Here is a 24,064-nt window from a genome sequence, read left to right on the forward strand (position 1 = left end):
TAAGTCAAACATCCATTGTTTCTTCAAATGATTTTCTTATGATATGGACTCAAGGTTGTCTGTCTTCTCAATCTTTTCACCTCTTTTTTCCTGGAAGCCACGAGGTCCTAGATCACATTAGCTTTTTTTTTTGGATGCTACCTTTCATTGCTGATGAATGAGTTTGTAGTACAGCCTCCACCCACCAATCTCTTTCGCACAAACTGTTGCGGAATCATTTCTCTCTAATCACGTACTTATGAAATTGATTTTTTAACCCAAGTACAAAATGTTATCTGTGTCCATATTGAATTTCATCTTTTTAGATCTCACCAGATAAAGTCTTTTTTGGATCTTGAGTGTCATCCTGAATAGTAACTATCCCTTTTGGGTTTTGTGGGTGTTTGGGGGGGGGGGGCATCATTTTGTTATTTAGGGCAGCTAGATGGTGCAGTGGGCCTGAAGTTGGGAATATCTGGATTCATAGCCAACTTCAAACACATTGTAGCTGTGTAGTCCTGGGTAGGTCATTAAAAAAAAAAACACCCTTCTGATTGCCTCAGTTTCCCCATCTGTAAAATGGGGATAATAATAGCACCTATTAATAATATATACTAATAATAGCATCTCCCAGAGATGTTGTGAGGATCAAATAAGATAATTGTAAAGTGTTTAGCGCAGTGCCTGGGACATAGTAAGCACTAAATAAATGTTAATTGTTATTAACTATTATATTCTTTTCATTTTAAAATTTGATCAGAATACTGTCAGTACCTTTGTCCAACTCATAGGTAAAAAAATTTGACCCAACAATATCCAGCACAGATCATGGTGGCACTACACTGGGGACCTCCTACCAAGTTGACAGTAACCCATTAAGAGCTGCTTTGAGGTTGACCACTCAACCAGTTTCAAATCAATCTGACTATATTATCATATAGTCCACAAATCTCCATATTTTTCAGAAGAATATTATGAACTTCTTTATCAGATGCTTTCCTGAAATCTGCATAATTCCTCTGATTGATCTAAAAGTTCAATAACTCTGTCAAAAATAAATAAATAAATGGATGGATAGATGAGGTTAGTTTGGTGTGATAAAGCCATGCTGGTTTTTTTTGGAATCACCACTTCTATTTCTAGACATTAACCAACCATCTGTTTAATGATCTGTTCTAGAATTTTCCCAGGAACCAAAAACAAACTTAAAGTTTGCAAATTCTGTTTTCTTCCCTTTTTTTGAAGAGTTGCTTTTCTCTGGTCCTACCATACTTTGCACATTTTCCACTTTTAGACATCACTGACAGTGGTTTAGCTCAACAAAGTTCTTATGTGTTAAACTTTATTAAACCCTGGGGATATAATTGCCAACAGAATAGTTGTCCCTGTCCTCAAAGAACTTACATTCTAATAAGGAATACAACATATAAAAGGAAACTGAAAAGTTGGGGAGAGGGGAAAAGAATCACATCTGCCCTTTTTTTACAGTAAGGATGTAGCTTCATTTGTTTCTGTTGTGTCTGACTCTTTGTGACCCCATTTGGGGTTTTTGTGGCAAAGATACTGGAATTGTTTGCCATTTCCTTCTCCAGCTCATTTTATGGATGATGAAACTGAGGCCAACAGGGTTAAGTGACTAGCCCAGGGTTGAACAGCTGGTGAGTGTTTGAGGTGGGATTTGAACTCAGGTCTTCCTGATGTTAGGCCCCAAGCTCTTCTCACTGTACTACCTAGCTGCTTAAAGATGTAGCCATGTGATTTGAATTCAGCAAGGGTCACCAGATATTTCCTTATTTAGGTGGCACAGTAGATAGAGTACTGGGCTTCTAGAGCACTGAACTCAGGAAGACCTGAGTTCAAATATGGCCTCAGACACTCAATAACTCTGTGACTCTGGGTAAATCATTTAACCTTTGTCTCCCTCAATTTCTTCAACTGTTTGTTGTTAAGTCATTTCAGTCATGTGAGACCCTTCATGACCCTATTTGGGGTTTTCTTGGCAAAGATTCTGGAATGGTTTGTCATTTCCTACTCCAGCTCATTTTACAGATGAGGAAACTGAGGCAAACAGGGTGAAGTGACTAGCCCAGGGTCACACAACTAGTGTCAGACCAGATTTTGAACTCATGAAGATGAGTCTTCCTGACTCGGGCCTGACATTCTATCCACTACAGCACCTAGCTGCCTCAGCTATAAAATGGGGTATACTTGCAAGGATCAAATGAGGGAATATTTGTGAAGTACTTAGCACAGTACATGTAAAGTAAGCATTTAACAAATGCTTATTCCCTTCTTTCCCTTCCTACCTTTTTACTTTTTTTTTTTGCTTTTTGGAGGGCAATTGGGGTTAAGTGACTTGCCCAAGGTCATATGGCTGCTTTCTGTGTTAAGTGTCTGAGGCTGGATTTGAACTCAGGTCCTCCTGACTCCAGGGCCAGTGTTCTATTCACTGCACCACCTAGCCGCCCCCCCCCCCCTTTCCCTTCCTATCTTGGGAATCCAACTGTCTGCTTGCCATTTTTATTGTCTTTTCCAGTGGTCGTTCTTTTTGGCAGAGAAACAAGACATTGAACTTTATTTGAAAGGCATGAGTAGAATACTTTTCTACAAATGTTCTCAGTTTCACAGAGCTCTTCTTCTATCACATGCCTCATGGAGTATTATTGTAAATATTATTATCCCCATTTTGTTGTTATTCAGTCCTTCAGTCGTGTCAGACTCTTCATGACCCTACTTAAGGTTTTCTTGGCAAAGATACTGGAGTGATTTGCCATTTCTTTCTTTAGCTTATTTTACAGATAAGGAAACTGAGGCAAACAGGGTGAAGTGAGTTGCCCAGGGTCACACAGCTAGTAAGTATCTGAGGCTAGATCTGAACTCAGGTCTTCCTGATTCCAGGTCTAGCACTCTATCCATTGAGGCACCTAGCTGCCTCCTTTCCCCATTCTACAGATGGGGAAACTTGAGGCTTTGGGGAGACAAAGTGATTTTGCCAGTATGTTCAGCCAGGTTTAGTAAGTGTGGAAACTAAAAGGAGTCACACCCAAGTCTTCTAACTCCCAAGTCCAGGTCCCCATCTGCCCTACCATGCTGCCTCTCTCCATGTTTAAGAGACACTCCTGGGATGGCTAGGTGGCGAAGTGAGTAGATCATTGGCCCTGGTGTCAGGTGGATGGACCTGAGTTCAAATCCAGCTTCAGACATTTAACACTTACTAGCCCTGTGACCTTGGACAAGTCACTTAACCCCAACTGCCCTGCCTTCCCCCCTCCAAAAAGAAAAAAAAAAGACACTCAAGTAGTGGAGCAGTTTCATACTTTCCCAAAGTGGACAATACCCCCTCTTGGGGGGGGAGGGGTGGCACTGGAATGATCCAGGGGCCCATAGCACTTTAAAATGACAAAAATTTTTAAAAAGGTGGGGAGTTAAGAAAGTAGATTTCCAGGGGGGTGTTGACTAATCCTCCCCCCCCCCAAAAAAAAGGGGGCAGTAGACCAAATAAATTTGGGAACCTCTGAGACAAAGCCAGATCCCCCAGGGAGGCTGCTTGGGTAGAGAAAACCCTGCTGGGGCTATTGTGTTCTCCTTTCTAGCACTCTGTTAGACTGTTTTGTCACTGTTAAAACTTATTCTGGGAAATAACCAGCCCCAGGGAGTGTTCTGGGAAGTCTAGTTTACTAGCTTTTTAATGCTTGTATTTGACTGGATTCTTTCTAAGGGAAGAAATGAATGAATGACAAAGCATTTATCCCCTTGCTTTGTTGTAACTGTTCAGTCATTTTCCAGCATCTGCTTCGGCTTTTCATGACCCCATTTGGGGTTTTCTTGGAAAAGATACTAGAGTGGTTTGTCATTTCCTTCTCTAGCTCATTTTATAGATGTGAAAACTGAGGCAAATAGGGTCAAGTGACTTGCCCAGGGTCATATAGCTAGTCAATATCTGAGGCCAGATCTGAACTCAGGAAGATGAGGCTTCCTGACTCTAGGCTATTCAGTACTTTCTCTACCTTACCTCATCCTGTACTTGCCAAAGTGTATTGAACTCCAGAGATATAAATGCTAAAACCGGACAGGCCCAGCCCTCAAGGAGCTTCTGTTCTAATTGAGGGAGATCACTTAGATTTGGAGTGATAGGCTTCTTGGTTTTGAGTCTTGAAAGTCTTAGAGAGAGTGATTAGAGCAATAGGGCAGTTTATTGATTTGCCCTTGCTAGAAGTTATGGTGGTGTTAGATTACTGTTCTAGCCTAGGAGGGAAAGGGGATGTCCTGTGACAGAGTGGCAGATGGAAGATGGAGGGGGTGAAGTATCCTGGAGTCTGAGGCCAACTAGACATAGCGAGTAGAAAGAGACATCTTTAAGACCTCTCACAGAGCCATGGGACCAGGGAGAAAAGAACCTGTTTTTCCACCTTGCCATCCTCATCCCAACTCAGTCTCCACCTAGCATTCTCTCTGTTGAGCAAACTTTATTTCAGCAGGGAAAAGGAAAAATTTAATTTTTTTCAAGTAATAAAAATTTGTTTTCTCTCTCTCCCACATTCCCTCTATTTCACCAATAAAGCAAAAACCATAAAAAAAAAAAAACCCTTGCAACAATCAAGCAAAACAAGTTCCTAGTGCTTGGGTAGGAAGGAACTGGGATCATTTCACACGGAGGAGAGACAGCTGAGAGTGTTTTAAAGGCACAGGACGGAGTGTCAGGATTTAAAACTGGAAGGGATTGTAGTGATATTCTTGTCCATCTTCCCTACTTCACAGATGAGAGAAAGGAGACCAGAGAGGTGATTTCACTTGCACTGGGAGCTGAGGCAGAATTTGAAATCAGGCTCTTCCATTTGTCCTTTGTGCCCCTTCACCGGGCTGCTCCTTCTTTTGAAAGGGAGCTCCATGTGTTTTTGCCTTGTTTTACACACCCACTGCTTACCCCAGGCCGTGCCACATAGTAAGAACTTAATAGATATTCTTGTTGACTGACAGTGACTGCCTGCCTTTGCTGTGGTTAACAGCTATTTTAATTAAGTTAGTAATCTCATCTTACATTTTTATGGCACCTTTGGCATTTCAAAGCTGTTTGATAGTCATTAACCAACCCTGTGAGGTAGTTAGTATAGTATTATATCCATTTTATGGAAAAAGGAAAGTGAGGCCTGAAGAAGTAAAGTTAATTAAGGTTAGGGTCTTATAGCCAGTAAGTTACAAGAGACAACAATTGAACCCAGGTTTCCACACTGGAACTGGGCAGGGATGGGGGAGATGTCATACAGTGGAATTGTACCAGGAGACCCAAGAAGGATGTAGAGTTTCCTTCCTAGGAGTTTGGTACTGGCTGCCTGGGGTGAGTTTAAAGAACCTTCCTGCCCAAAGATCCTGAAGGTTATACCCCATACCAGAAAGCTTTTTGAAGATGTGACCTCTGTTGGCAGTAAGAAGAATAATGTAAACTGCAGCCTCTCCCCAGCTCCAAGATATGGGGGGGGAGGGGGGGGAGATGAGGTGGAGAATACGTGGAATATTTTTTTCTTTCTTTTTCTTTTTTAGAGGCAATTAGGGTTAAGTGACTTACCCAGTGTCACACAGCTAGTAGGCCTGATTTGAACTTAGGTCCTCCTGACCTCAGGGCCAGTGCTTTATCCACTTTGCTACCTACCTGCCCCCCTGAATATTTTTTTTAAATGATGCCGGGTTCTTGGAGATTTTGTGGTAGTAGGGATTCTGGACAGGGACCTGAGCTACCTGCCATTGGGGGGTGGGAGTAAACACTCAAGATGCCCTTTGTGGAAAATGTCCCTAAAGCTTTCCCCAGAGACTCAGCAATTATGCTCCTGTGGTTAAAAACTGTATTCTAGATTAAATTAAAATGTAATTGGGAAGTATTTCACAAAATAAATAAAAATACAGTACAACGTAGATAATGTTAATATGTGGTTCTCTAAGTCAGTTTGCAGCCAGCATTTCTATTTAAGTTGATGTTAATGGTGGCTGCACTCTGGGCAGATTTAGAAGCTTGAGAGCCCATTGAAGGGCCAGATGACTGCACTTGACTTGCTTCATGTCTGAGGCACTGTTGGGGAAGGGATGTGTCCTAAATTTCATCACCATCCAGTCATCCAGATTCATTTATATATAAAACTGTGCTAAGTGGAGTCCATAAGCATTTATTTATTTCTTTTGCTTTTTTTTTTTTTTTGGAGGGCAGTTGGGGTTAAGTGACTTGCCTGAGGTAACATAAGCATTTATTAAATGCCTACTGTGTGTCAGACAGTATGGTAAGCCCCAGAGATCAAAAGAAAGGAAAAAAACAGTCTTTGTTCCACCCCCACCCCACCTCTCTCTCTTTATTTTAAAAATTTTAAAACCTAAAAAGAATTTTTTTTCCTCCTCTCTTAAGGAGCTCACAATCTAATCGGGGGAAGCCAAACTAATTAATAACCAGCCTAAAACTGGGATAAAGGAAGAGGGGAGACAGATGTTTTGGGAATAGGGTTCCTAGCCTCCTGGCCCATGACTGGAATGAAGGAGCAATGTGAAAAGTTGGTGACTGCTTTTTCCCTTCCCCCTTCACACTGCTACTGGGACTCTCTGGGAGACTGACATCTAACCCGCTTCCTCCACCTTCTAGCCTGTGGCTGCAACATGTGGTTTGCAGAGCATTATAGGAGGGCTACATGAATTGGGTTCTGGAGAGTCCTGTACCTTGTATGGGCCTAGGTCTGTCTGGACATGGAGCAAATGGACCTGAGTCTGGCTGGAAGAATGAGGTGGGTCAGGGTCTGGGCCTGGGGCATCCCTCTGAACCAGTCTCAAAGGCACTGTTGGCTTTCCAACCTTATTCCTGAGATGGTGGGAGCCTTTGAGAGCCTGGAGCTCTTGAGCCAAGAAGGGACCCCCTTTTCAGAGAAGCATCTTCGAATGGTTTGGGGAGTCTGGGTATGGACCTACGAAGGGCTTATTCCAGTCTTCTTTGAGTGTCTGTCCCAGGGGGAGGTAGGAGTGGTATATGATGTGTTTATTTCACAGCCATGCAGACTTGCTAGGTCTCTTGGGTTTTCTTGGGAAGTTAGATGTGAGTCTAGGGGAGGGAGGGCTGCTGTTTGGTCCTGGAGGCAGCAGTGTTGGTTTTTTACCATCCTTGATGCTTTTTTTCTTCCCCTTTTTATAATCTCCAAACTGATTGTGTTCAATCCCAAAGTGGAAATCCTTGCCACCTACTCTCCTGTCTCCCTCCACCCCAAACCCTGTTAGGCATCCTCTTTTCCCCAAATTGTTCCCTTCCCTGGTAGTTAATAAGCATTTCTTTACTATGTGTCAGGCATGTAAATACTAGGAGCAAGACAGACTGATAAGACAGAAAGACAGGTTCATTCTTGCCCTTCTTTTCCTCCATCCCTGCTGCTCTCCCTACCCCCAATTAGGCTGAAAGGATGTTCCTTTGCTGAATGACTGGGTGTCGTGGGTGCTGGGTTGGGTGGGTGATCATATGACCAAAGCTACTTTTTCTGAGGGGGTGGGGGAAACCTGACAGGAGGTCCTGGGATCCACTCTGAGGTCAACATAACAGTTTTGCTCCTGAATGCACAGTGGGTGTGTGTTGTTGCGGCTCCTGCTTCCTCTTTGCAGCTTTCTAAAAACAGCCTGGGTTCCCAGAAAGGCCACTGGGAGTTGGAGGGAGTCAGGTTTCGGTTTCCGTGGTGGGGAAGCAGCCAGGGAGAAATGTTTACCTTTGGGACAGAACGAACCTGTTTTGGGGCTCCTGTCTCATCCTGTGATTCAGCCAGGTTAGGTTCCCTGGCCAGCCATCCCCAGAGCTGTTGTTAGAGCTCCTTGTCCACTTTGGGCAAGCCACTCTCCCAGAGGAGTTTAGCTGACTCATCCTCTTCGCCCAGTTCGGAATCTGGCCTGGAAGTTGAAGTAGTTTCACTTTCTGGTTTCAGGTGACTGGATTTCAGAGGAGCTACATCACTAACCCCACCCCAACACCCTCTTCCATCCCCACCACAAACTTTTTCCCTTGGGTTTCTGATCGTATCTCTTGGATCACAGGTGGGGAGCCTGCCCACATGTGGCCTAGAGGCCATAGGTTCCCCACCCCTGACTTGAATAATAGAGAGGAGACCCCTTGATCAAATCCCAATTTGATTTCATTTCATTTCATTCATTTCATCTCCACTTGGATATCCTCTCTTCTGCTGATCTCAATTCTGTGCTTGTTTGGCTATCAGTGGGACATATCCTGGGCAGAGTGGGCTATGGAGCAAGTTGAATAAGACCAAATATTGTCAAGGACAGTGAAAACTGTGATGAAAAAGAGACTTTTTCAGTTGTATTGATTCTCTGCTCTGGTCTCAGTTGTTTTCGTTTTTTCTTTTTTTTTTTTTTTTTGCCTTTTGGAGGGCAACTGGGGTTAAGTAACTTGCCTAAGGTTACACGGCTAGTTTTTTTGTGTGGGTGTTAAGTGTCTGGGGCCGGAACCGAACTCTGGTTCTCCTGACTCTGGGACAGGCGCTTTACTCACTGCGCCACCTAGCCGCCCCTATGTTTCGTTTTTTCTATGTTCTGTTAGTATAATGCTTTGTTGCTGTTTACCATTAAATACTGACTATTAATTTCTTCTTTCTTATTAGTAATAGTCATCCAGTGTTAGCATTTGCCTCCAAGAACAGCTTTGGCCACCTCCCATAGATTTGGGGCATGGTATCACTATTATATTATCTGTGTAATTGGCAATTTTTAAAAACAATTTTCTCTTTTACCTAGTTAATCACTTTAAAAAAATTTGTATCTGAGAAAGTCTTTTGGAGGAGCTTTCTTCCTGGTTATAGATGGGAAAAGGGCCATATGTAATTGAAGGCCAGGTCATACTACTTCATACATAACCTTGCCCACTGGTTAAAATAGAACTGGAGATATGAATATTTGGAGAAAGCGGTGCCTGACCTAGCAGAAGCTGAGTCTGCCTAGCTCATTCCTGGTGGCCTGGAGATGTTGAGATCGTCTGGACTGGGAGTGGTGGCCTAGACCCACCCTTTCCTGGAAAACCTGATTCCCCAAGTGGGTTGGTCTTATACCTGTCTGCTTCTTCCCTGCCCTTTCCCTCCTGGGATCACAGCCTAAGGAAAGTGTGGCAATCACGCTTGGTCTCTGAAGTAGGGCCAGTGTGGATTGTTTCAGTTTGGGGGCATTGATGGGCTGGAGGGAGGAGATTGAGGAAAAAGAAAGGGGGAAAGATGAAAAGGCTGAATGGCATTTAGTAACTCCCTCCAGGTAATTTGACCTCTAGTTCACATACTCTCTGTTGCTCTTCCTCCTCCATCAGGACTTAAACAGGTTTTCCAAGAGTGAGCCCCATGGTGAATATAGGGAGGATTGTCTCCTGTAATCTCTACACTCACTGTCTGCTTCCCTGGCTGTGTGACTGTGGGAAAGTCATTTCTCTAGGCTTGTGTCTGCCCCTGTAAAATGAAAATAGACCCTTAATGTTCCTTCGAAATCTAAAACCCCTCTGCTTAACCCTAGCTATTCCATGGCTTAATCCCAAAACTTTTTCCTGGAGGAGATTCAGAGTTGTTCAAGTCCTCAAGCTTGAGGAAGGTAGCAGGAAGGAAAGAAGGGAGGGAGGGAGGAAAGAAGGAATATAAGGCAGGGAAAGAAGGAAGGGGAAAGGTAGAAAGGGGGTGGGGAGAGAAGAAGAAAGGAAGAAAGTTGTTTTCTAGGTTGGGATGTGGATGGCAAGGTAGAGAAACAGGTTCTTTCCTCCCTGGTCCCCTGTTCTGGCTGTGCAGGGTGCCTAGTTAGTCATGTGGAGTTGTTGTGGCTGTACAAGCCTGGTGGAGCCCTGGTCCCAGGATGTTGCAATTTCCTCTACTGTGAGCAATAGCCTCTAGGGTGAGAGAGAGAAATTCAGAGTAGGGACTTTTACAAACCTGGGCACCCTGGTACTTTCTTCTACTTTGTCTCTGACATCTGATCTTCTCCAAACCTTGTGTTGAGGGAATGAGGGGGTGAGGGAGTGAGGCAGCCTTCACCATCTTTGCAGGGAGTGTCAGTGAAGCTGAACCACTTTCTGAGTCCTGCATTGTAGAAAAAATCAGGAGGTAGCTTTCCTGTATCCAGAACCCAGCCCCACCCCATCCCTTTTATGCAGCATTTATTATATGGCTTCCTGGTCAGTCCCTCAATGCCCGTACAACTCATGACCAGAGAAAAAGCAGGGAATATTGTACTTTAAACAATATTTTTTTCCAGATTTCACATCTGGGAGCTACCTTAAGAGAGCCAGTAAACCCTTCTCATTTTTGTTGTTACTATTTAGTTATTTTCAGTCCTGTCCAACTCTTTGTGACTCCTTTTAGAGTTTTCTTGACAGAGATACTGGAGTGGTTTACCATTTCCTTCTCCAGCTCATTTTACAGATGAGGAAACTGGGGCAAACAGAGTTAAATGATTTGCTCAGGGTCACTCAGCTAGTAAGTGTCTGAGGCTGGATTTGAAGTGAGGTCTTCCTGACTCCAAGCCTGGCATTTTATCCACTGTGCCACCTTAACTGCCCCCTACTAGTTTTACAGATAAAGAAAATGAAGTTTAAAGAAATGTAGTCAGGGGACAGCTAGGTGACACAGTGAATAGAGCACTGGCCCTGGAGTCAGGAGGACCTACATTCAAATCCAACCTCAGACACTTGACACTTAAATAGCTGTGTGACCTTGGGCAAGTCACTTAACCCCACTTGCCTTGCCTTACCCCCTCAAAAAAAAAAAAGGAAAAGAAAAAAGAAATGTAGTCAGTGACCTGCTCAGGTTCACCTCATTACTCAACTGCATTACTAGGATGAGAAGTAACTCCCTGTCCAGAGCCTTTTCTTAAACTCTTCAGTAAGAGAAAAATTTTAATGTCTTTTGCTTTTAATAAACCATCAGATTACTGATTCTGAGATATAGGGGAGCTCAGAGGCAATCTCTTCCAACTCTCATTTTACAAGTGAGGAAACTGAGGCCCAGAGTGGTGAACTGTCTGGTTTAAGGTCATATAAGTAGTAAGTTTGAGAGGCAGAATTCAAACCCAGAATTCAAATCCTATTGCTTCAAAGCCAGCATTCTTTTTGTTTTCATCTCTGTTTTTGTTTTTTATTATACATTCTTTCCACAATACCACACTGTCTCATATGATACACACTCCATTCTGCCCCCTCCTCTCCCAAATCCCTACTAAAGAAAGCCTTGGCTGGGGCAGGAAGAGATTGTTACACTGGGAGTTTCCCATGGAACTAACCCAACTTGCCCGGAGTCTCTGATCTGAATGTGTTAACCTTTTATTTTACTTAATCTCTTCAGTAGGCATGGCCCACAGGTCATAGGATGGATCATCCCTTTAGAGGTGGAAGGGAACTCAGGCCATCTAGTCAAATGCTTTCATTTTACAAATTAGAAAAATGAGTCACAGGGAGGGTAAGTGACCGTAGCTCAAGGGTAATAAGCATCGTCACTGTTGTTCAAGTCACTTCAGTTGTGTCTTGCTCTCCATCACCCCATTTGGGGTTTTCTTGGCAGAGATACCAGAGTGTATACCAGAGTTTGCCTTTCCTTCTCCAGCCCATTTTACAGATGAGGAAACTGAGGCAGACAGGGTGAAGTGACTTGCCCAGGGTTACACAGCTAGTAAGTGTCTGAGGCCAGATTTGAACTCAGGTCTTTCTGACTCCAGGTTGTCCCAGTAAGCATTAGAAGTGAGATAGGAATCCAGATCCTCAGACTCCCTAATCAGTACTCCTCTGTTATCCTGCTCCATCCTGGTAGCAGAGAAATCAGGATTCTTTCAAGAGATAAAGGACTGTGAGCCTAGACAGTAGAGAGAAAAAATGGACCTAGAAGTCCAGCAAGAGGGATGTAGAGGTAGTCAGGGGGGCAAGGACCATAAAGTCTGGACTGCCATACTGTTGGCAGTCAGGGGCTAGATCTGCAACCAAGAAATGATCTAGTAGGATCCTTCTGGCTTGTTTATTCTCTTTTGAATTCCCATAACAGTCCTGTGAGGTAGGTAGTTCAGATATTAGCCTCATTTTATAGATAGGGAAACTGAGGTGCATGGGGGGTGGGGAGGTAAAGTGATGTGTGAGATTTGGAGTCACATTTAAGTCTTGGCCCTTAACTTCCTTCATAACCTTGGGCAAGTGTTGAACTTTTCTAGGCCTTGGTTTCCTTGCCTATAGAATGAAAAGGACATGATAAGATGGCTTCTTCTTTTCCATCTCTAAAGTCCTATGATTCTAGATATCTTGACCAAGTTCAGGAAATAGTGGGGCTAGGATTTGAACATGGGTGCCCAGGCTCCAAATGTAGGTTTCTTCCTATTTGTACCCTGCTGGAATCCACTTTATTACCATCTAGCAAAAAAAAAAATCACCAGGAGTGTACAGATGATTACACAATTACACAGAGAGGTTCCCATCCTCACTCTTGGCTGCCTAGTTAGTGTGACAGAGCCCAAGGGGAATAGGTGGGGGCTACCCAGAATGCCTCACTGCCCTGATCTGCCTGACCTCACTGCACTGGGGGCAGTGTGTGCCCACACAATGGTGGCTTCTGTGCCCTGCCCGCCTGCTGCTGCCCTCCCACGCCCTGCCTGCCTGCTGCCCTCCTGCATCTCAGCCCCTGAGAAAGCACTGCCAAGCCAAGAAATTTTTCATGAAGAGGTCCTAGTTAGGGTTACTGTCTTAGAGCTACCCCCAGGGTAAGTTAGAGGGTACAAGCTGGGGGGGAGGGGTGCAGGCAGTTTTGGGGCCACAGAATAGCCTTTCTACTCAGCTTCCAACACATGAACCAGTTCAGCATGGAGGGAGAGAGGGTATTTTGAGTTCACTGCCCCCAGACTACTTTGTCTCATTTGGGTCAGAAGCATATGGTGTCAGAGAAAGGAAATGCTTGAGTCTCTCATTTTCTTCTTAATGAAACAGGTAGGACCTTGAGCTGATTGTCAGTCATTTGGATTGACAAGTCGTTATTTATAGCCTACTGTGTGCCAGGTACAGAGCATACAAATGCAAAAACTGCACAGTGATGATGGCATATACCTGTAATTCCAGCTCTGAGGGAAGCTGAGGCTGATGGATTGCTTGACAGTTCTGAGAAGCAGTGGGCTATGCTGATAGGAGTGTTTGCATTAAGTCATCCGAAGTCCAAGTCTTGAGCTCTAAGGAAAGGAGGGTGGAGTAGCTACCAAGTTACCTAAGGAGGGTTGAGCTTTGCACTGGTAGGAAATGGAGAAAGTTAACACCAATCTGTGGTGGGATCTGGCCATAAGTAGCCCCTATGCTTCTAGCTTGGAGGAAATGAGAACAAGCTTTTTTTTTTTTTTTTTGGCAGAGTTGGGGAGAGGGGAGGAACAGAATCCTTAAAATAAAATGCTCTATAGGCCCTGACCTGTTTGTTGGGAGACAAAGAGGCCTGAACCAGGACTTAAGATAATTACCTTGATATCAGTGGACCCGAATATCAAAGACCTCTTTGAGAAGAGACTTTTCAAGTTAGCTCCTGAGTTCTTTTGATATGGGTTACACTTATAAGGATATTGTTTGAGTTCTGAGACCAACTGGCTATACCCCAAGACTTTAGCTGTTCAGAGCCAAAATATTTGATTCAGCACTCAGGTATCTTTGGGTGGTCAGCTCTAAATGTGATGTCTTTTGAGGATTGCATCTTTGGCTTTGAAGTTTGCTCTCAATTGTATCTGTTTATGACTGCGGCTGCATAGCTGATACCTGAGGCCTAGATCAAAGGTCTTACCCTAAGACTTTAGTCTCCTATATAATAAATCCTTATCAAATTATCTATTCTGTGCTACTTCCAGGATATAACAGACTAAGATAATGATAAGAATACCTGAGTCCCCTTCCTTTGTCTCTTTTGCTCTATAAAAACCTTGTCCTGAGAATCGATGAATGGAGTTCATCATTCTTCCTTGAACTACCAACATGGACTAGTCATTTCTTATTCACGTCTCCTGACTCTGGGGCCTGTGTTCTATTCACTGTGCCACCTAGCTGCCCCAGGAATTTATATTTTACTAGAGGAATTCAACATGTTGGCAGATTAGTAAATAAATAATACACACAATAAATATAGAATAATTGGGGGATTCAGGAAGGAGATAACTCTTTAGCAGATCCTTGAAGCTTTTGGGGGTTCCAAGAGATAAATATTCCTGGCTTAGAGGTCGGATCTCGGTTATCATGGAGGAATAGCCAACAGGCTAGTTTGTCTGAAGAATAAATTGGGAAAGGGTAGTAATCAGCCTCTGGGCAGCTAGGTGGCACAGTGGGTAGAGTGATGGGTCTGGAGTCAAGAAAACTCATCTTCCTGAGTTTGCATCTTCCCTCAGACATGTACTAGCTATGGGACCCTGGGCAAATCACTTAACCCAGTTGGCCTCAGTTTCCTCATCTGTAAAATGAGCTGCAGAAGGAAATGGCAAACCACTCTGGTATCTCTGCTATGAAAACCCCAGATGGGGTCACAAAGAGTAGGAAATAATTGAAAATGACTCAACAACAACAACAACAAAGTAATACTACAGGGTCTTTGGGATCAAGATTTGTATGTTTTGTGTCCAGGGCAAGTAAAAAGTGAACTTGAGCTTGAGGTGCTTTTCCAATGCAGTCAGCATTGCACCTGCCTCTCCCACAGTTTGTGCCAGACTTGGGCTGTTGAGCCCTAGAAGCTGCCAGGCAGTGTTGGAGGAGGCCTCTCAATCCCAGCCAGCAACGATTCAAGCTTGGGGATTTACTGGTAGATTTTTAATATCAGTAACAGAATACGAGGGAAAGAATTACAGCATTTGTAGACTTGAAAGGAACATCATAAATCATTCACTGCAACATTTGCATTTTATAGATGAGGAGAGGGCAATGTAAGCCCCCTGATTCTTGGTTCAGTCTTTTTCTCTGCTATCCCATGCTTCTTGTACCCTCAACAGCAAGCACCTGGAGAAAGTCAGACCTTGAGTCTGGGGTTGGAAATAATTCCTTGCTAGCACTGGGGTGTTTTGTTTTTGGTGCTTAATATATTGTCATCTATTTTGTTAAATATTTCTCAATTACATCTTTTGAAAAATTTAACATTCATTTTTTAAAATTGTGAGTTACAAATTCTCTTTCTCTCCCTTCCCTCACCCATCCCTTAAGAAAGGCAAGCAGTATGCTATCAATTGTACACAGAAGTGTTTTCTGGAGCTGCTGGCTCATGTTTTCCTGTGCTTGTGGTCTGATTGAAGGGCATAAATTTGGTGTTTGTGGTTTAGGAGGGGTGCTTTGTTGGGAAGGGGTTGGGGACAGGGGTCTGAGTCTTTTTAAGTATATGAGTTCAGAAAGGAGTAAGACATTGGACCAAGGAGAGGAGTTGAGATTTGAATGACTGACCTCTTGCACAGGTTTGGTCTCCAAGGATACAAGGAATCAGTGGTTCCTTTCTGTTCTCAGTGGAGAGATTCCCACATTAGGCCATATCCAAAAATATATTTATGTCTCATTCTGCATGTTGAGTCTTATCACCTCTTGGTCAGTTGGGAGTTCATCAACAAGCATATGTGCCTAGCTCTATGCTAAGCACTTGGTAGACAAAGGCAAAAACAGTCCCTGCCCTCGGGGAACTTAATGAGGAAGACAGAAATACTCTGGAGGAAGAACTAAGATTCTTTCTTAGAATTCCATCTCAGATCCTTGTTCCCTTACTCCCTCTCTGAAATGGTCCCTAGCTCTGCTCACACCTTCTAGGGCCACACACATGAATGGATTCCTTCCCTAAATCCCCAACTACCTCTAAAAAAAAAAAAACCCTGGATGTGGGCAAATTGGAACACTAATGCATTGCTGGTGGAGTTGTGAACTGATCCAGCCTTTCTGGAGAGCAATCTAGAATTATGCCCAAAGGGCTATAAATACTTCCATACCCTTTGGTCCAGCAATACCACTCCTAGGGTTATATCCCAAAGAGATCATAGAAGTGGGAGAAAGACCCATATGTACAAAAAATGTTTATAGCAGCTCTTTTTGTGGTAGCAAAGAATTGGAAATTAAGGGGGTGCCCATCAATTGGGGAACGGCTGAACAAGTTGTGGTATATGCATGTTATGGAATACTATTGTGCTATAAGAAATGAAGAGCAGACGGTCTTCATATTTACCTGGAGAGGCTTATACAAACTGATGCTGAGTGAGAAGAGTAGAACCAGGAGAAATTTGTACACAATTACAGACACAACGTATGTGTGATGACCAACTTTGATAGACTGGACTCTTCTCAGCAATGCAGTGATATAAGTCAATCCCAAAAGACTCATGATGGAGAGAAATATGTGCATCTAGAGAAAGAACTAAGTTTATATCCAGGTGGAAGCAAAATACCTGATCTTTTTCCTTCTCTTATTTGGTTTTATGTCCTCTTTACCATTTTTCATTCCAGCTGGTACAATCCGTCTTTATAACCTGACTATTGTATAATGTGAAAGTATTTACAGATCCTATACTTGACTATATGCCGCCATGGGGGTGGAGGGGAGGGAAGGGGACAAAATATGAAACTTCAAATTCCTGAAAATCAAGGAATTGTGGAATTGAATCCTGTAAACTAAAAGGAAACAGACAAATTAATTTTAAAAATAAGTAAATAAATAAAAATTTAAAAAAGGGATAAAGAAAAAAATAAAAATTTAAAAAACAACCCAAAACATACTGGTTATGTATGCTCTGATTGTCTCTCTTCACTGTTCAGTACAGTATTTTGACTTAGAACAAAGAAGAGACTCTTTTCTTAAGGTCTAAGTGAGCTCCTCTGTTGACCCTGCTGAACTTCAACTCAATGAATATTTATTATACATTTCAATGTGCAGAGCCCTGTACTAGGAGAAACTAGGGGAGGTATGAAGATGAATTAGGACTTGTACCAACCCCTTTACTGACTAGTTGCCCCTGTGCCTTTGTGGCTGTGTGCTCAATCTGACTTTTCCCCCTAGTTCCCTACTCTCTCTCTCTCTCTCTCTCTGTCTCTTTCTCTTTCTTCCTCTCTCTTTCTCTCATCTTCTCTCCCTCTCCCCTTTCCCTCCTCTTCTCCTTTTTTTCTTCTCTCTCTCCATGTCTGTCTCTGTCTCTTCTTTCTCCCTCTCTCCCCACCCCGTCTTTCTCTCTCTCCCCCTCCCCCTTCCCTCCTCTTCTCCTTTTTTCTTCTCCCTCTTTTTCTCCCTGTCTGACTCTTCCCCTTTCTCCCTTTCCCCCCTCCCTCTATCTCTGTCTTTTTTTTTCTATCTCTGTCTCTCCTCCTTTCTCTCTCTCCCCCCCTCCTCTTCTTTTTTTCTTTTCTCTTTCTCCCTGTCTGTCTCTTCCCCTTTCTCCCCTTCCCTCCTCCCTCCCTCTCTCTCTTTCTCCCTCTCTCTCTTTCTCCCTATCTCTGTTTCTCCTTCTTTCTCCCTCCTCCCTCCCTCCTTCCTCTTCTCTTTTTTCTTCTCTCTCCTCTTCCCCTACCCCCCCCCCCTGCTTTTTGCTTTCTGAGGAGCTCTTTGTAACTGAATTATAAACATAAGGAAGCTACCCTTGTCTGACCTGGGGCTGGGCTGTATGTCTGTCTCTCCTCCAGGGTCTCATCTTGGTGCCACCCATGCTGAGTGAGGAGGAGAGCTACGGAATGTTCCAAAGCCAACTTCATCCAGTTTGAGGGGGAACACCTGCTTCCCAAGAAGCAGCTTGTTGGACAGGCCCCCATTTTGATGGTGAAACATAGAGAGCAAGGTGACTTTCAGTCCTTTCCTCTCTCTCTCCTCCCCTCCCATAATATGCCCTCCTCCTTCTCCATTCTGTACCACTGTTGTATCCCAGAATCTAATGGGGACACACCATCCCATCTGTACTAGTCCAGAGGTATATACTTGGGGACCAGATATGGCACGCTCTTTAGTAGACAGATTGCTCTGCCAAGACTTCAGTTTGCATTTATATGAGAGCAGAGAAGATAAAACCTGGCTTCTGTGATAGGAGGGGCTAGACCAAGCTCGACCCAGCTTGGCTCACTGTTTCTTTTCCAAAGCTGCCCCAGCCCAAGAGCTTGAGGTAGAAAGGGAACAGGTTTTTGACCTGATTAAATCTGCATCTGCTCAGTTTTTGTTGCCAGGCACTCCACCCCTGGCCTAGTGAGTCTGCTTCCTCTCTCTCAGGATATTGCAAAGAGGAACTAACAGTAGTCTGAGGGGGAAAAATCATCAGGGGATGACAAAAAGGGCGAAGAAGGGGAAATCAGCCATGATGTAACAGCAGAGTACACTGGGGTGACAGAGTTAAATAGCCTTGGACATATGACAGTTTCAGTCCAACTTGAAATAGGAACTGGGAGACAGACCGCAAGAGTCAGAAACAAATGAGTTTGGTTTAGTTTAGTTTCATGTTCCCCAGGAATTAGAACGGATCCACCGCTTCCTAGTAGAGAGAAGGAAACCCTCTTAGGAGGGCCGTTGTTCTCCCTGCACATCAGCCCAGCCCAGGGAACGTACAGCCAGATCCTGGGCACAGCCACAGAAGCTTTTTTTGTTTGTGGCTCAATAAATGGGGTTGCCCAGGATTCCTTTCCCCTTTTGTCCACCCTCCCCTTCCACGACCCTCCTCCTACTCTGCACTAGCAACCTCCCCCGCCCTTGCCCCCACCTCCCAATGCACAAGCAGAGAGAGAAGTAGAACTGGTCCTTCTTTTCCCCACAGACTCAGAAATCTTCCCTCACTGCCTGAATTGTTGCCAAGGCTCTGACCAGGGGATGGGGGCAGTACAGCTGGTCCCCTTTTTCCACTCCATAATTGGTCTTTGCTTAGGGAAGAGTGACCAAAAGCCAAATCAGTGGGAAGTGAGTGGGGAAGAGGTGTCCCAGTCTAAGTCCATCAATCAGTAAGCATTTATTAAACACTTACTATATAGCGAGCACTTTGCTAAACACTAGGGATACAAAAAAAAAAAAAGAAGTAAAAACAAATATTTATTACCAGCTTCCTGGGGCCCTGGTAGTCCTCTTCCCCTTGCTGAAAGAATTGCCCACTCGATCGTTGTTGAAGGTCACTGAAAGACAGAAATATCCACACCCCTTATCTTCATCCCTGTATCCTCCCAACCTAAACCAGCCCCTGCCATATACTTTAATCTCCACCTTAATCCCTAGGTTAGATCTGTGGTGCTTCCTTGGGAAAGAGAAGGGAACAAGCATTAATAATATTATCTCATTTCATCCTTACAGCAATCTTGGGAAGTAGGTGTTATTAGTATCCCCATTTTACAGTTGAGGAAACTATGGAAGACAGAGGTTAAGTACCTTGCCCAGGGTCATACAGGCATTAAGTGTCCGAGGCTGGATTTGAACTCCGGTCTTCCTGACTACCAGCCAAGCACTGTGCTGCCTAACTGCCTCTTGGGCCTGTCTTAAAGAGTTGCCAGCCAGGTTATCTACCTTATCCAGGCTGACCACACCTAATGTTTACTACTGTTGTGTCTTCTTTAGAGAGTCCGTTGGGGTCTATGAATCATCTCTCCTCTGTCCTGCAATGGCCTCCAATGACCAGAATGGCAGAAGCATCTCCTCTTCTGGTAGTCGTTTACAGAGCCGAAAGCCACCCAACCTCTCCATCACTATCCCACCCCCAGAGGTCTCGTCCGTGGGAGAGCAGGACAGCATGCTACCACCTGAGGTGAAGGGGGGGTGGGGAAGGGGCAGGGTTCAAGACTGGCTTGTGACCCCAGCCTAGTCTGTGTAGCATCATGTCATAAATAGAGAACTACCTCCCAGTGGATGACAAGTTTGTTCACAGGACTACAAGCAGGCATGAGGCTAGCTGGATAAAGAAATGTTATTCTCTTGTTAGTTGCTTACCTCTAATCTAGGACCTCAAGCTCAGTGCCCTTCCCTTCCTCTCCCAACAGTGTTCAGGACTCTGGGTAGAGATAGCAGCCCCTTCCCTTACCATAGTGCCACAGGCCACAGAAAAGTGGTCTGGTCTGAGATGGAAGCTCATTCCTTCCCCCCAGTTTTGTGATATTCTTGCCATTTGGTACAGGACAGGGATAGAACCTAAGACTCTAAGTTCTAGAATTATTCAAATTAGAAAACTAAAAATCCCTTCTCTGTTCCCTTTGCTTCCTCCTTGCCTCTTCCAGAGGCCTAGGAACCCAGCCTATATGAAGAGTGTGAGTGTGCAGGAGCCTCGCGGGCGGTGGCATGAAAACAACTCAGATCAGCGTCCTGGCTTTCGCCGGCAGGCTTCCCTGTCCCAGAGCATCCGAAGGTGAGTGCCAGGCTTTAATCTGTCACACATCTCCCTAGGATCCTGAAGCACCTAAGTAAGTCTCGTGGGGGCAAGTATTAATAATCCCTTGTGTTTATATATCGCTCTCGCTTCCTAAGTACTTTTGTATTCATTATTTTGTTTTATCTTTATGACATTCTGAAGGAGGCTGGGGCAGGAATTTTTAACTCCCCTCTACAGATGGGAATACCAAAGCCCAATGAGGATAAGTAACCTCCCTAAAGTTTCCCAGTAATAGGACCTGGGATAAGGCCATCGGGTCAGGATTCATCCCTCCTGTGAATACACACAAACACACATCCATATGCATCTTCTCTCTCCTCTTTTCTCTTGAGACCTTTCTAAGTGGGTTAGTGAGATCCTCGGCACTTGGTTGAAAGGGTCTTGAAAGTTCCTCTAGATACGTCCAATAGATCTGTGTTTGCTTCTGCAGGGGCACTGCACAGTGGTTTGGCGTCAGTGAGGATTGGGATGGAAAGCGGCAGAACTGGCATCGCAAGAGTCTCCACCACTGCAGTGTGCGCTATGGGAAACTGAAAGCCTCCTGCCAAAGGGACCTGGAGCTCCCCAGTCAGGAGGTGCCTTCTTTCCAGGGTATAGATTCCCCCAAAGCCTGCAAGATGCCCAAGGTACAATCCACTGCAAACATTTATCAAGCACCTGATGTATATAGATCATTGTGCTAGACACTAGATACAAAATACAGGTTTGTTTGGTTTTTTTTGCTTTTTTTGGAGGGGGGAAAGCAGGTCAATTAGGGTTAAGTGACTTGCCCAAGGTCACACAGCTAGTAAGTGTTAAGTGTCTGAGGCTGGATTTGAACTCAGGTCCTCCTGACTCCAGGGCCAGTGCTCTATTCACTGTACCACCTAGCTGCCCCTAAAAAACCACATTAAAAAAAAAAAACATTTACTAAGTGCTTTCTGTTTACCAGGCATGGTGTTAGGTTCTGAGCATATAATAAAGTATCTGTCCTTAAAGAATCAATCTATCAGTGAACTTTATTAAGCACCTACCATGTGTCAGGTATACCATGCTATGTGCTAGGGATATAAAAGGAGTCAGAAGACAATGCCTGCTCTCAAGGAACTTACATTCTACTGGGGGAAGGTAACATGCGCCTAGATGGGTATCTTGCAGTGGAAGGAGAGCTGGATTAGGAGACAGAGCACCTGGGTTTGAATCTTACCCTTCTACGCACTATCTCTGGGCCCTTGGGCAAATTAGCCTCTGTGGGCCTCAGTACTGTGTGAAGTTTGGAAGAATCAGGGAAGGCTTCATGGCAGAAGTTGCATTTGAATTGGACTTAAATTCATCACGGAGTAAGAATTCATCATGGAGTGTGAAGAGTACAGTATTTGTTCAAGGGGCAGAGAATTGTCCAGGTGAGGTACCAGGTAGAAATAGAACTCGAGTGGGTGTACATCTCTGTCTGGTTTGGGGTTTCCAGTGATGCTTTTATACAAAGAAGAACCTTTTCAATTGTTTAAATTTCCCATACTTGCCCTCTCTGCACCTCCAGATTGTGGATCCACTGGCCCGGGGCCGGGCATTCCGACACCCAGATGAGGTGGACAGGCATCACCCCCCACTGCCACCACTGACCCCAGGCGTGTTGTCCCTCAGTTCCTTCACCAGTGTTCGATCAGGCTACTCACACCTCCCCCGTCGAAAGAGGATGTCTGTGGCCCAAATGAGCTTTCATGCTGCAGCTGCTATCCTCAAGGTGAGTGGTTCACAGCCCTCTCCCAGGTCCTTGTGGAAAGACTCCTAGATTTTAGTTAGAAGATCTGGGTTGAAATTTCAGGTCTGTCTCTTCTTATCCAAGCGATTTCCTCAAGTATAGGTTAAATTAGATGATAGCTGGGGTCCTTTAGGGTCCCTCCCAGTTGTAAATTTCTGCAGGCAAAATCTGCTTCCTTTTTTCAGACCAGTGTCTTCTCCATACTCTCCTCTTCCCTGTTCTCTTTTTCTAGTCTCATGCCTGGTTGCTTACTCTGTACACTGGCCTTTGGGCATGTGATCAGATCCCTAGGCAGCAGCAGTGAGGTACTAGCATCTTGCAGCTGGACGTCTCCTCCCCTAACTTTCATTCCTAGCTCTTCCTCTCCTTTTCTAACCTCCAACTACTTCGTACTCTCTGGCTCCCATAACTACTTTCCATGTTTTCATCAAAATGCAGAGAAAGACAGCAGTTGACTGGGGAAAAGGCAGGACAGAACCCTGGGAATAGGGGTCCTTGGGGATTACATAATATGGATTGTCAGAGGCGGTACACCCAGCTACCCCGTCAAAGTTGTGGCATCAGTTCTTGGAGGAGAAAGCAAGGCCTAGGGGGGGAGGAGGGTGGGAATATACAGAGGAGAATGACTGTCAATGTTAATGTTCCTTGTCATCTCCCTATACCCCCACCCCCCAGAGATTTTCATTTTACAGCGATATTTGAGGAATATCCTAGAAACCGCCCTCCACTTCCCTATTTATTTCTCCCTTTCAACCATATTTCACCCACTAATGTGTTGCCACTGGTTAATTGATAGAGAATGGCAATCAGTTCCTTACGCAGGTTGGGAGAGGAGGGCTACAGGTGGAAGATGTTGACTACCTTCCTCTAAACAGCTGTATGAGATTGGGAGGGGAGTGAATAGGAGATAGGAGCAAGGAAAAACCCAGATGTTTCGTGAGCTGGCGTTGGGCAGGTGGCAATGGGAGAAGGCTTTGAGGCTTGTGTGCTGACCCTTGTTCTCTCCCCTGACCAGGGCCGATCTGTGCTGGAGCCCACAGGTCAGAAGCGCCGGGTGATCAAACGAAGTTTTGCCTGTGCCAGTTTCCATGAAGAGGATGTGGTGGATGGAGTGGACACATTTGACTCCTCATTTTTTAGTAAGGCAAGCATGGGGTTCTGGGCCCATCCTACCTCTGGCCTAGGATAAGGGGCTGGGGGAGGCCGGGGAATGGACTTGAAGAGACAGTGTTCCAGTTTTAAGATTTTTCTTCCCTGGTGTTAAGGTGCCCTGAGAGAGAGCCAAAGGACCAGACCTTTGGTTAGGTTCGCATATCAACTATTTGGGCTTCTCTTAACTGTTGAGCCCTGAACTTTGTTCATGATATGATATTCTGCCCATCTGTATACTCAGAATGGGCGGGGGCATTGACCCTTGACCTCTTCTACAGATCCCACTTGTCCCCTTCTGCTTTCCTCAGCTTAGTCCTAGTCCTGGATGTGCCTTGAGAGCATAGAGAATTGGCTTCTTACCTTGTCACACTCCCTCTGTGCCCCCTCCTCCAGATCGACATGCAGGAGATGTATTCTATGCCTGATGATGTTTTTGAGTCCCCTCCACTCTCTGCCAGCTACTTCCGAGGAATCCCACGTTCTGCTTCCCCCCAGTCCCCTGAGGGGCTACACATTCCCCTGTAAGTACAGATTCTAGAGTTGTCTTGAAAGTGAGGGGTGTTAGGGGGATGGGGGAGGGAAGAGATGAGACTGCTGAAGAGTTGGTGAGGTCACCAGAGCCCCTTGTTCAGAGTCCTCTCCATGCTTCTCTTGCTTTGGATACTCTAGTCAGTTAGTCAGTAAACATTTATTAAGTGCCTACTTTGTGCCAGAAACAACAAACATGTGTCAGGCACTGGGGATTTAAAGAAAGGTAAAAGATAGTTCTTGTTCTCAAGGGGTCTCATAGTCTAATGGGGGAGACAACATATAAACAACTACGTACCAACAAGCTATATAGAGGATAAATTGGAACAATCAACAGGGGGGAGCATT

The 24,064-nt window shown here is 44.6% G+C and overlaps 1 protein-coding gene across 6 annotated transcripts in view; it reads left to right on the forward strand.

Moving 5' to 3' along the window:
- RHBDF2 (rhomboid 5 homolog 2) overlaps nt 1-24,064 on the forward strand; it is a 50,489-nt gene that overhangs the window by 14,647 nt on the left and 11,778 nt on the right. For 5 of the 6 annotated variants that reach the window (XM_069076303.1, XM_069076300.1, XM_069076299.1 and 2 more), the window contains exons 2-8: nt 17,594-17,745; nt 19,491-19,677; nt 20,144-20,271; nt 20,726-20,921; nt 21,815-22,018; nt 23,052-23,180; nt 23,582-23,709. In XM_069076303.1, coding sequence (XP_068932404.1) covers nt 19,534-19,677; nt 20,144-20,271; nt 20,726-20,921; nt 21,815-22,018; nt 23,052-23,180; nt 23,582-23,709 — 929 coding nt within the window. In that variant the 5' untranslated portion in view covers nt 17,594-17,745; nt 19,491-19,533. Of the gene's footprint in view, nt 1-6,600; nt 6,738-17,593; nt 17,746-19,490; nt 19,678-20,143; nt 20,272-20,725; nt 20,922-21,814; nt 22,019-23,051; nt 23,181-23,581; nt 23,710-24,064 lie in introns of those variants that run through there. The other variant, XM_069076301.1, reaches the window with a different exon arrangement.

This window comes from Petaurus breviceps, unplaced genomic scaffold, assembly GCF_028583685.1.
Source record: "Petaurus breviceps papuanus isolate PSGF00001 unplaced genomic scaffold, PetGlider_PUasm1.0 90925, whole genome shotgun sequence".
Lineage (NCBI taxonomy): Eukaryota > Metazoa > Chordata > Mammalia > Diprotodontia > Petauridae > Petaurus > Petaurus breviceps.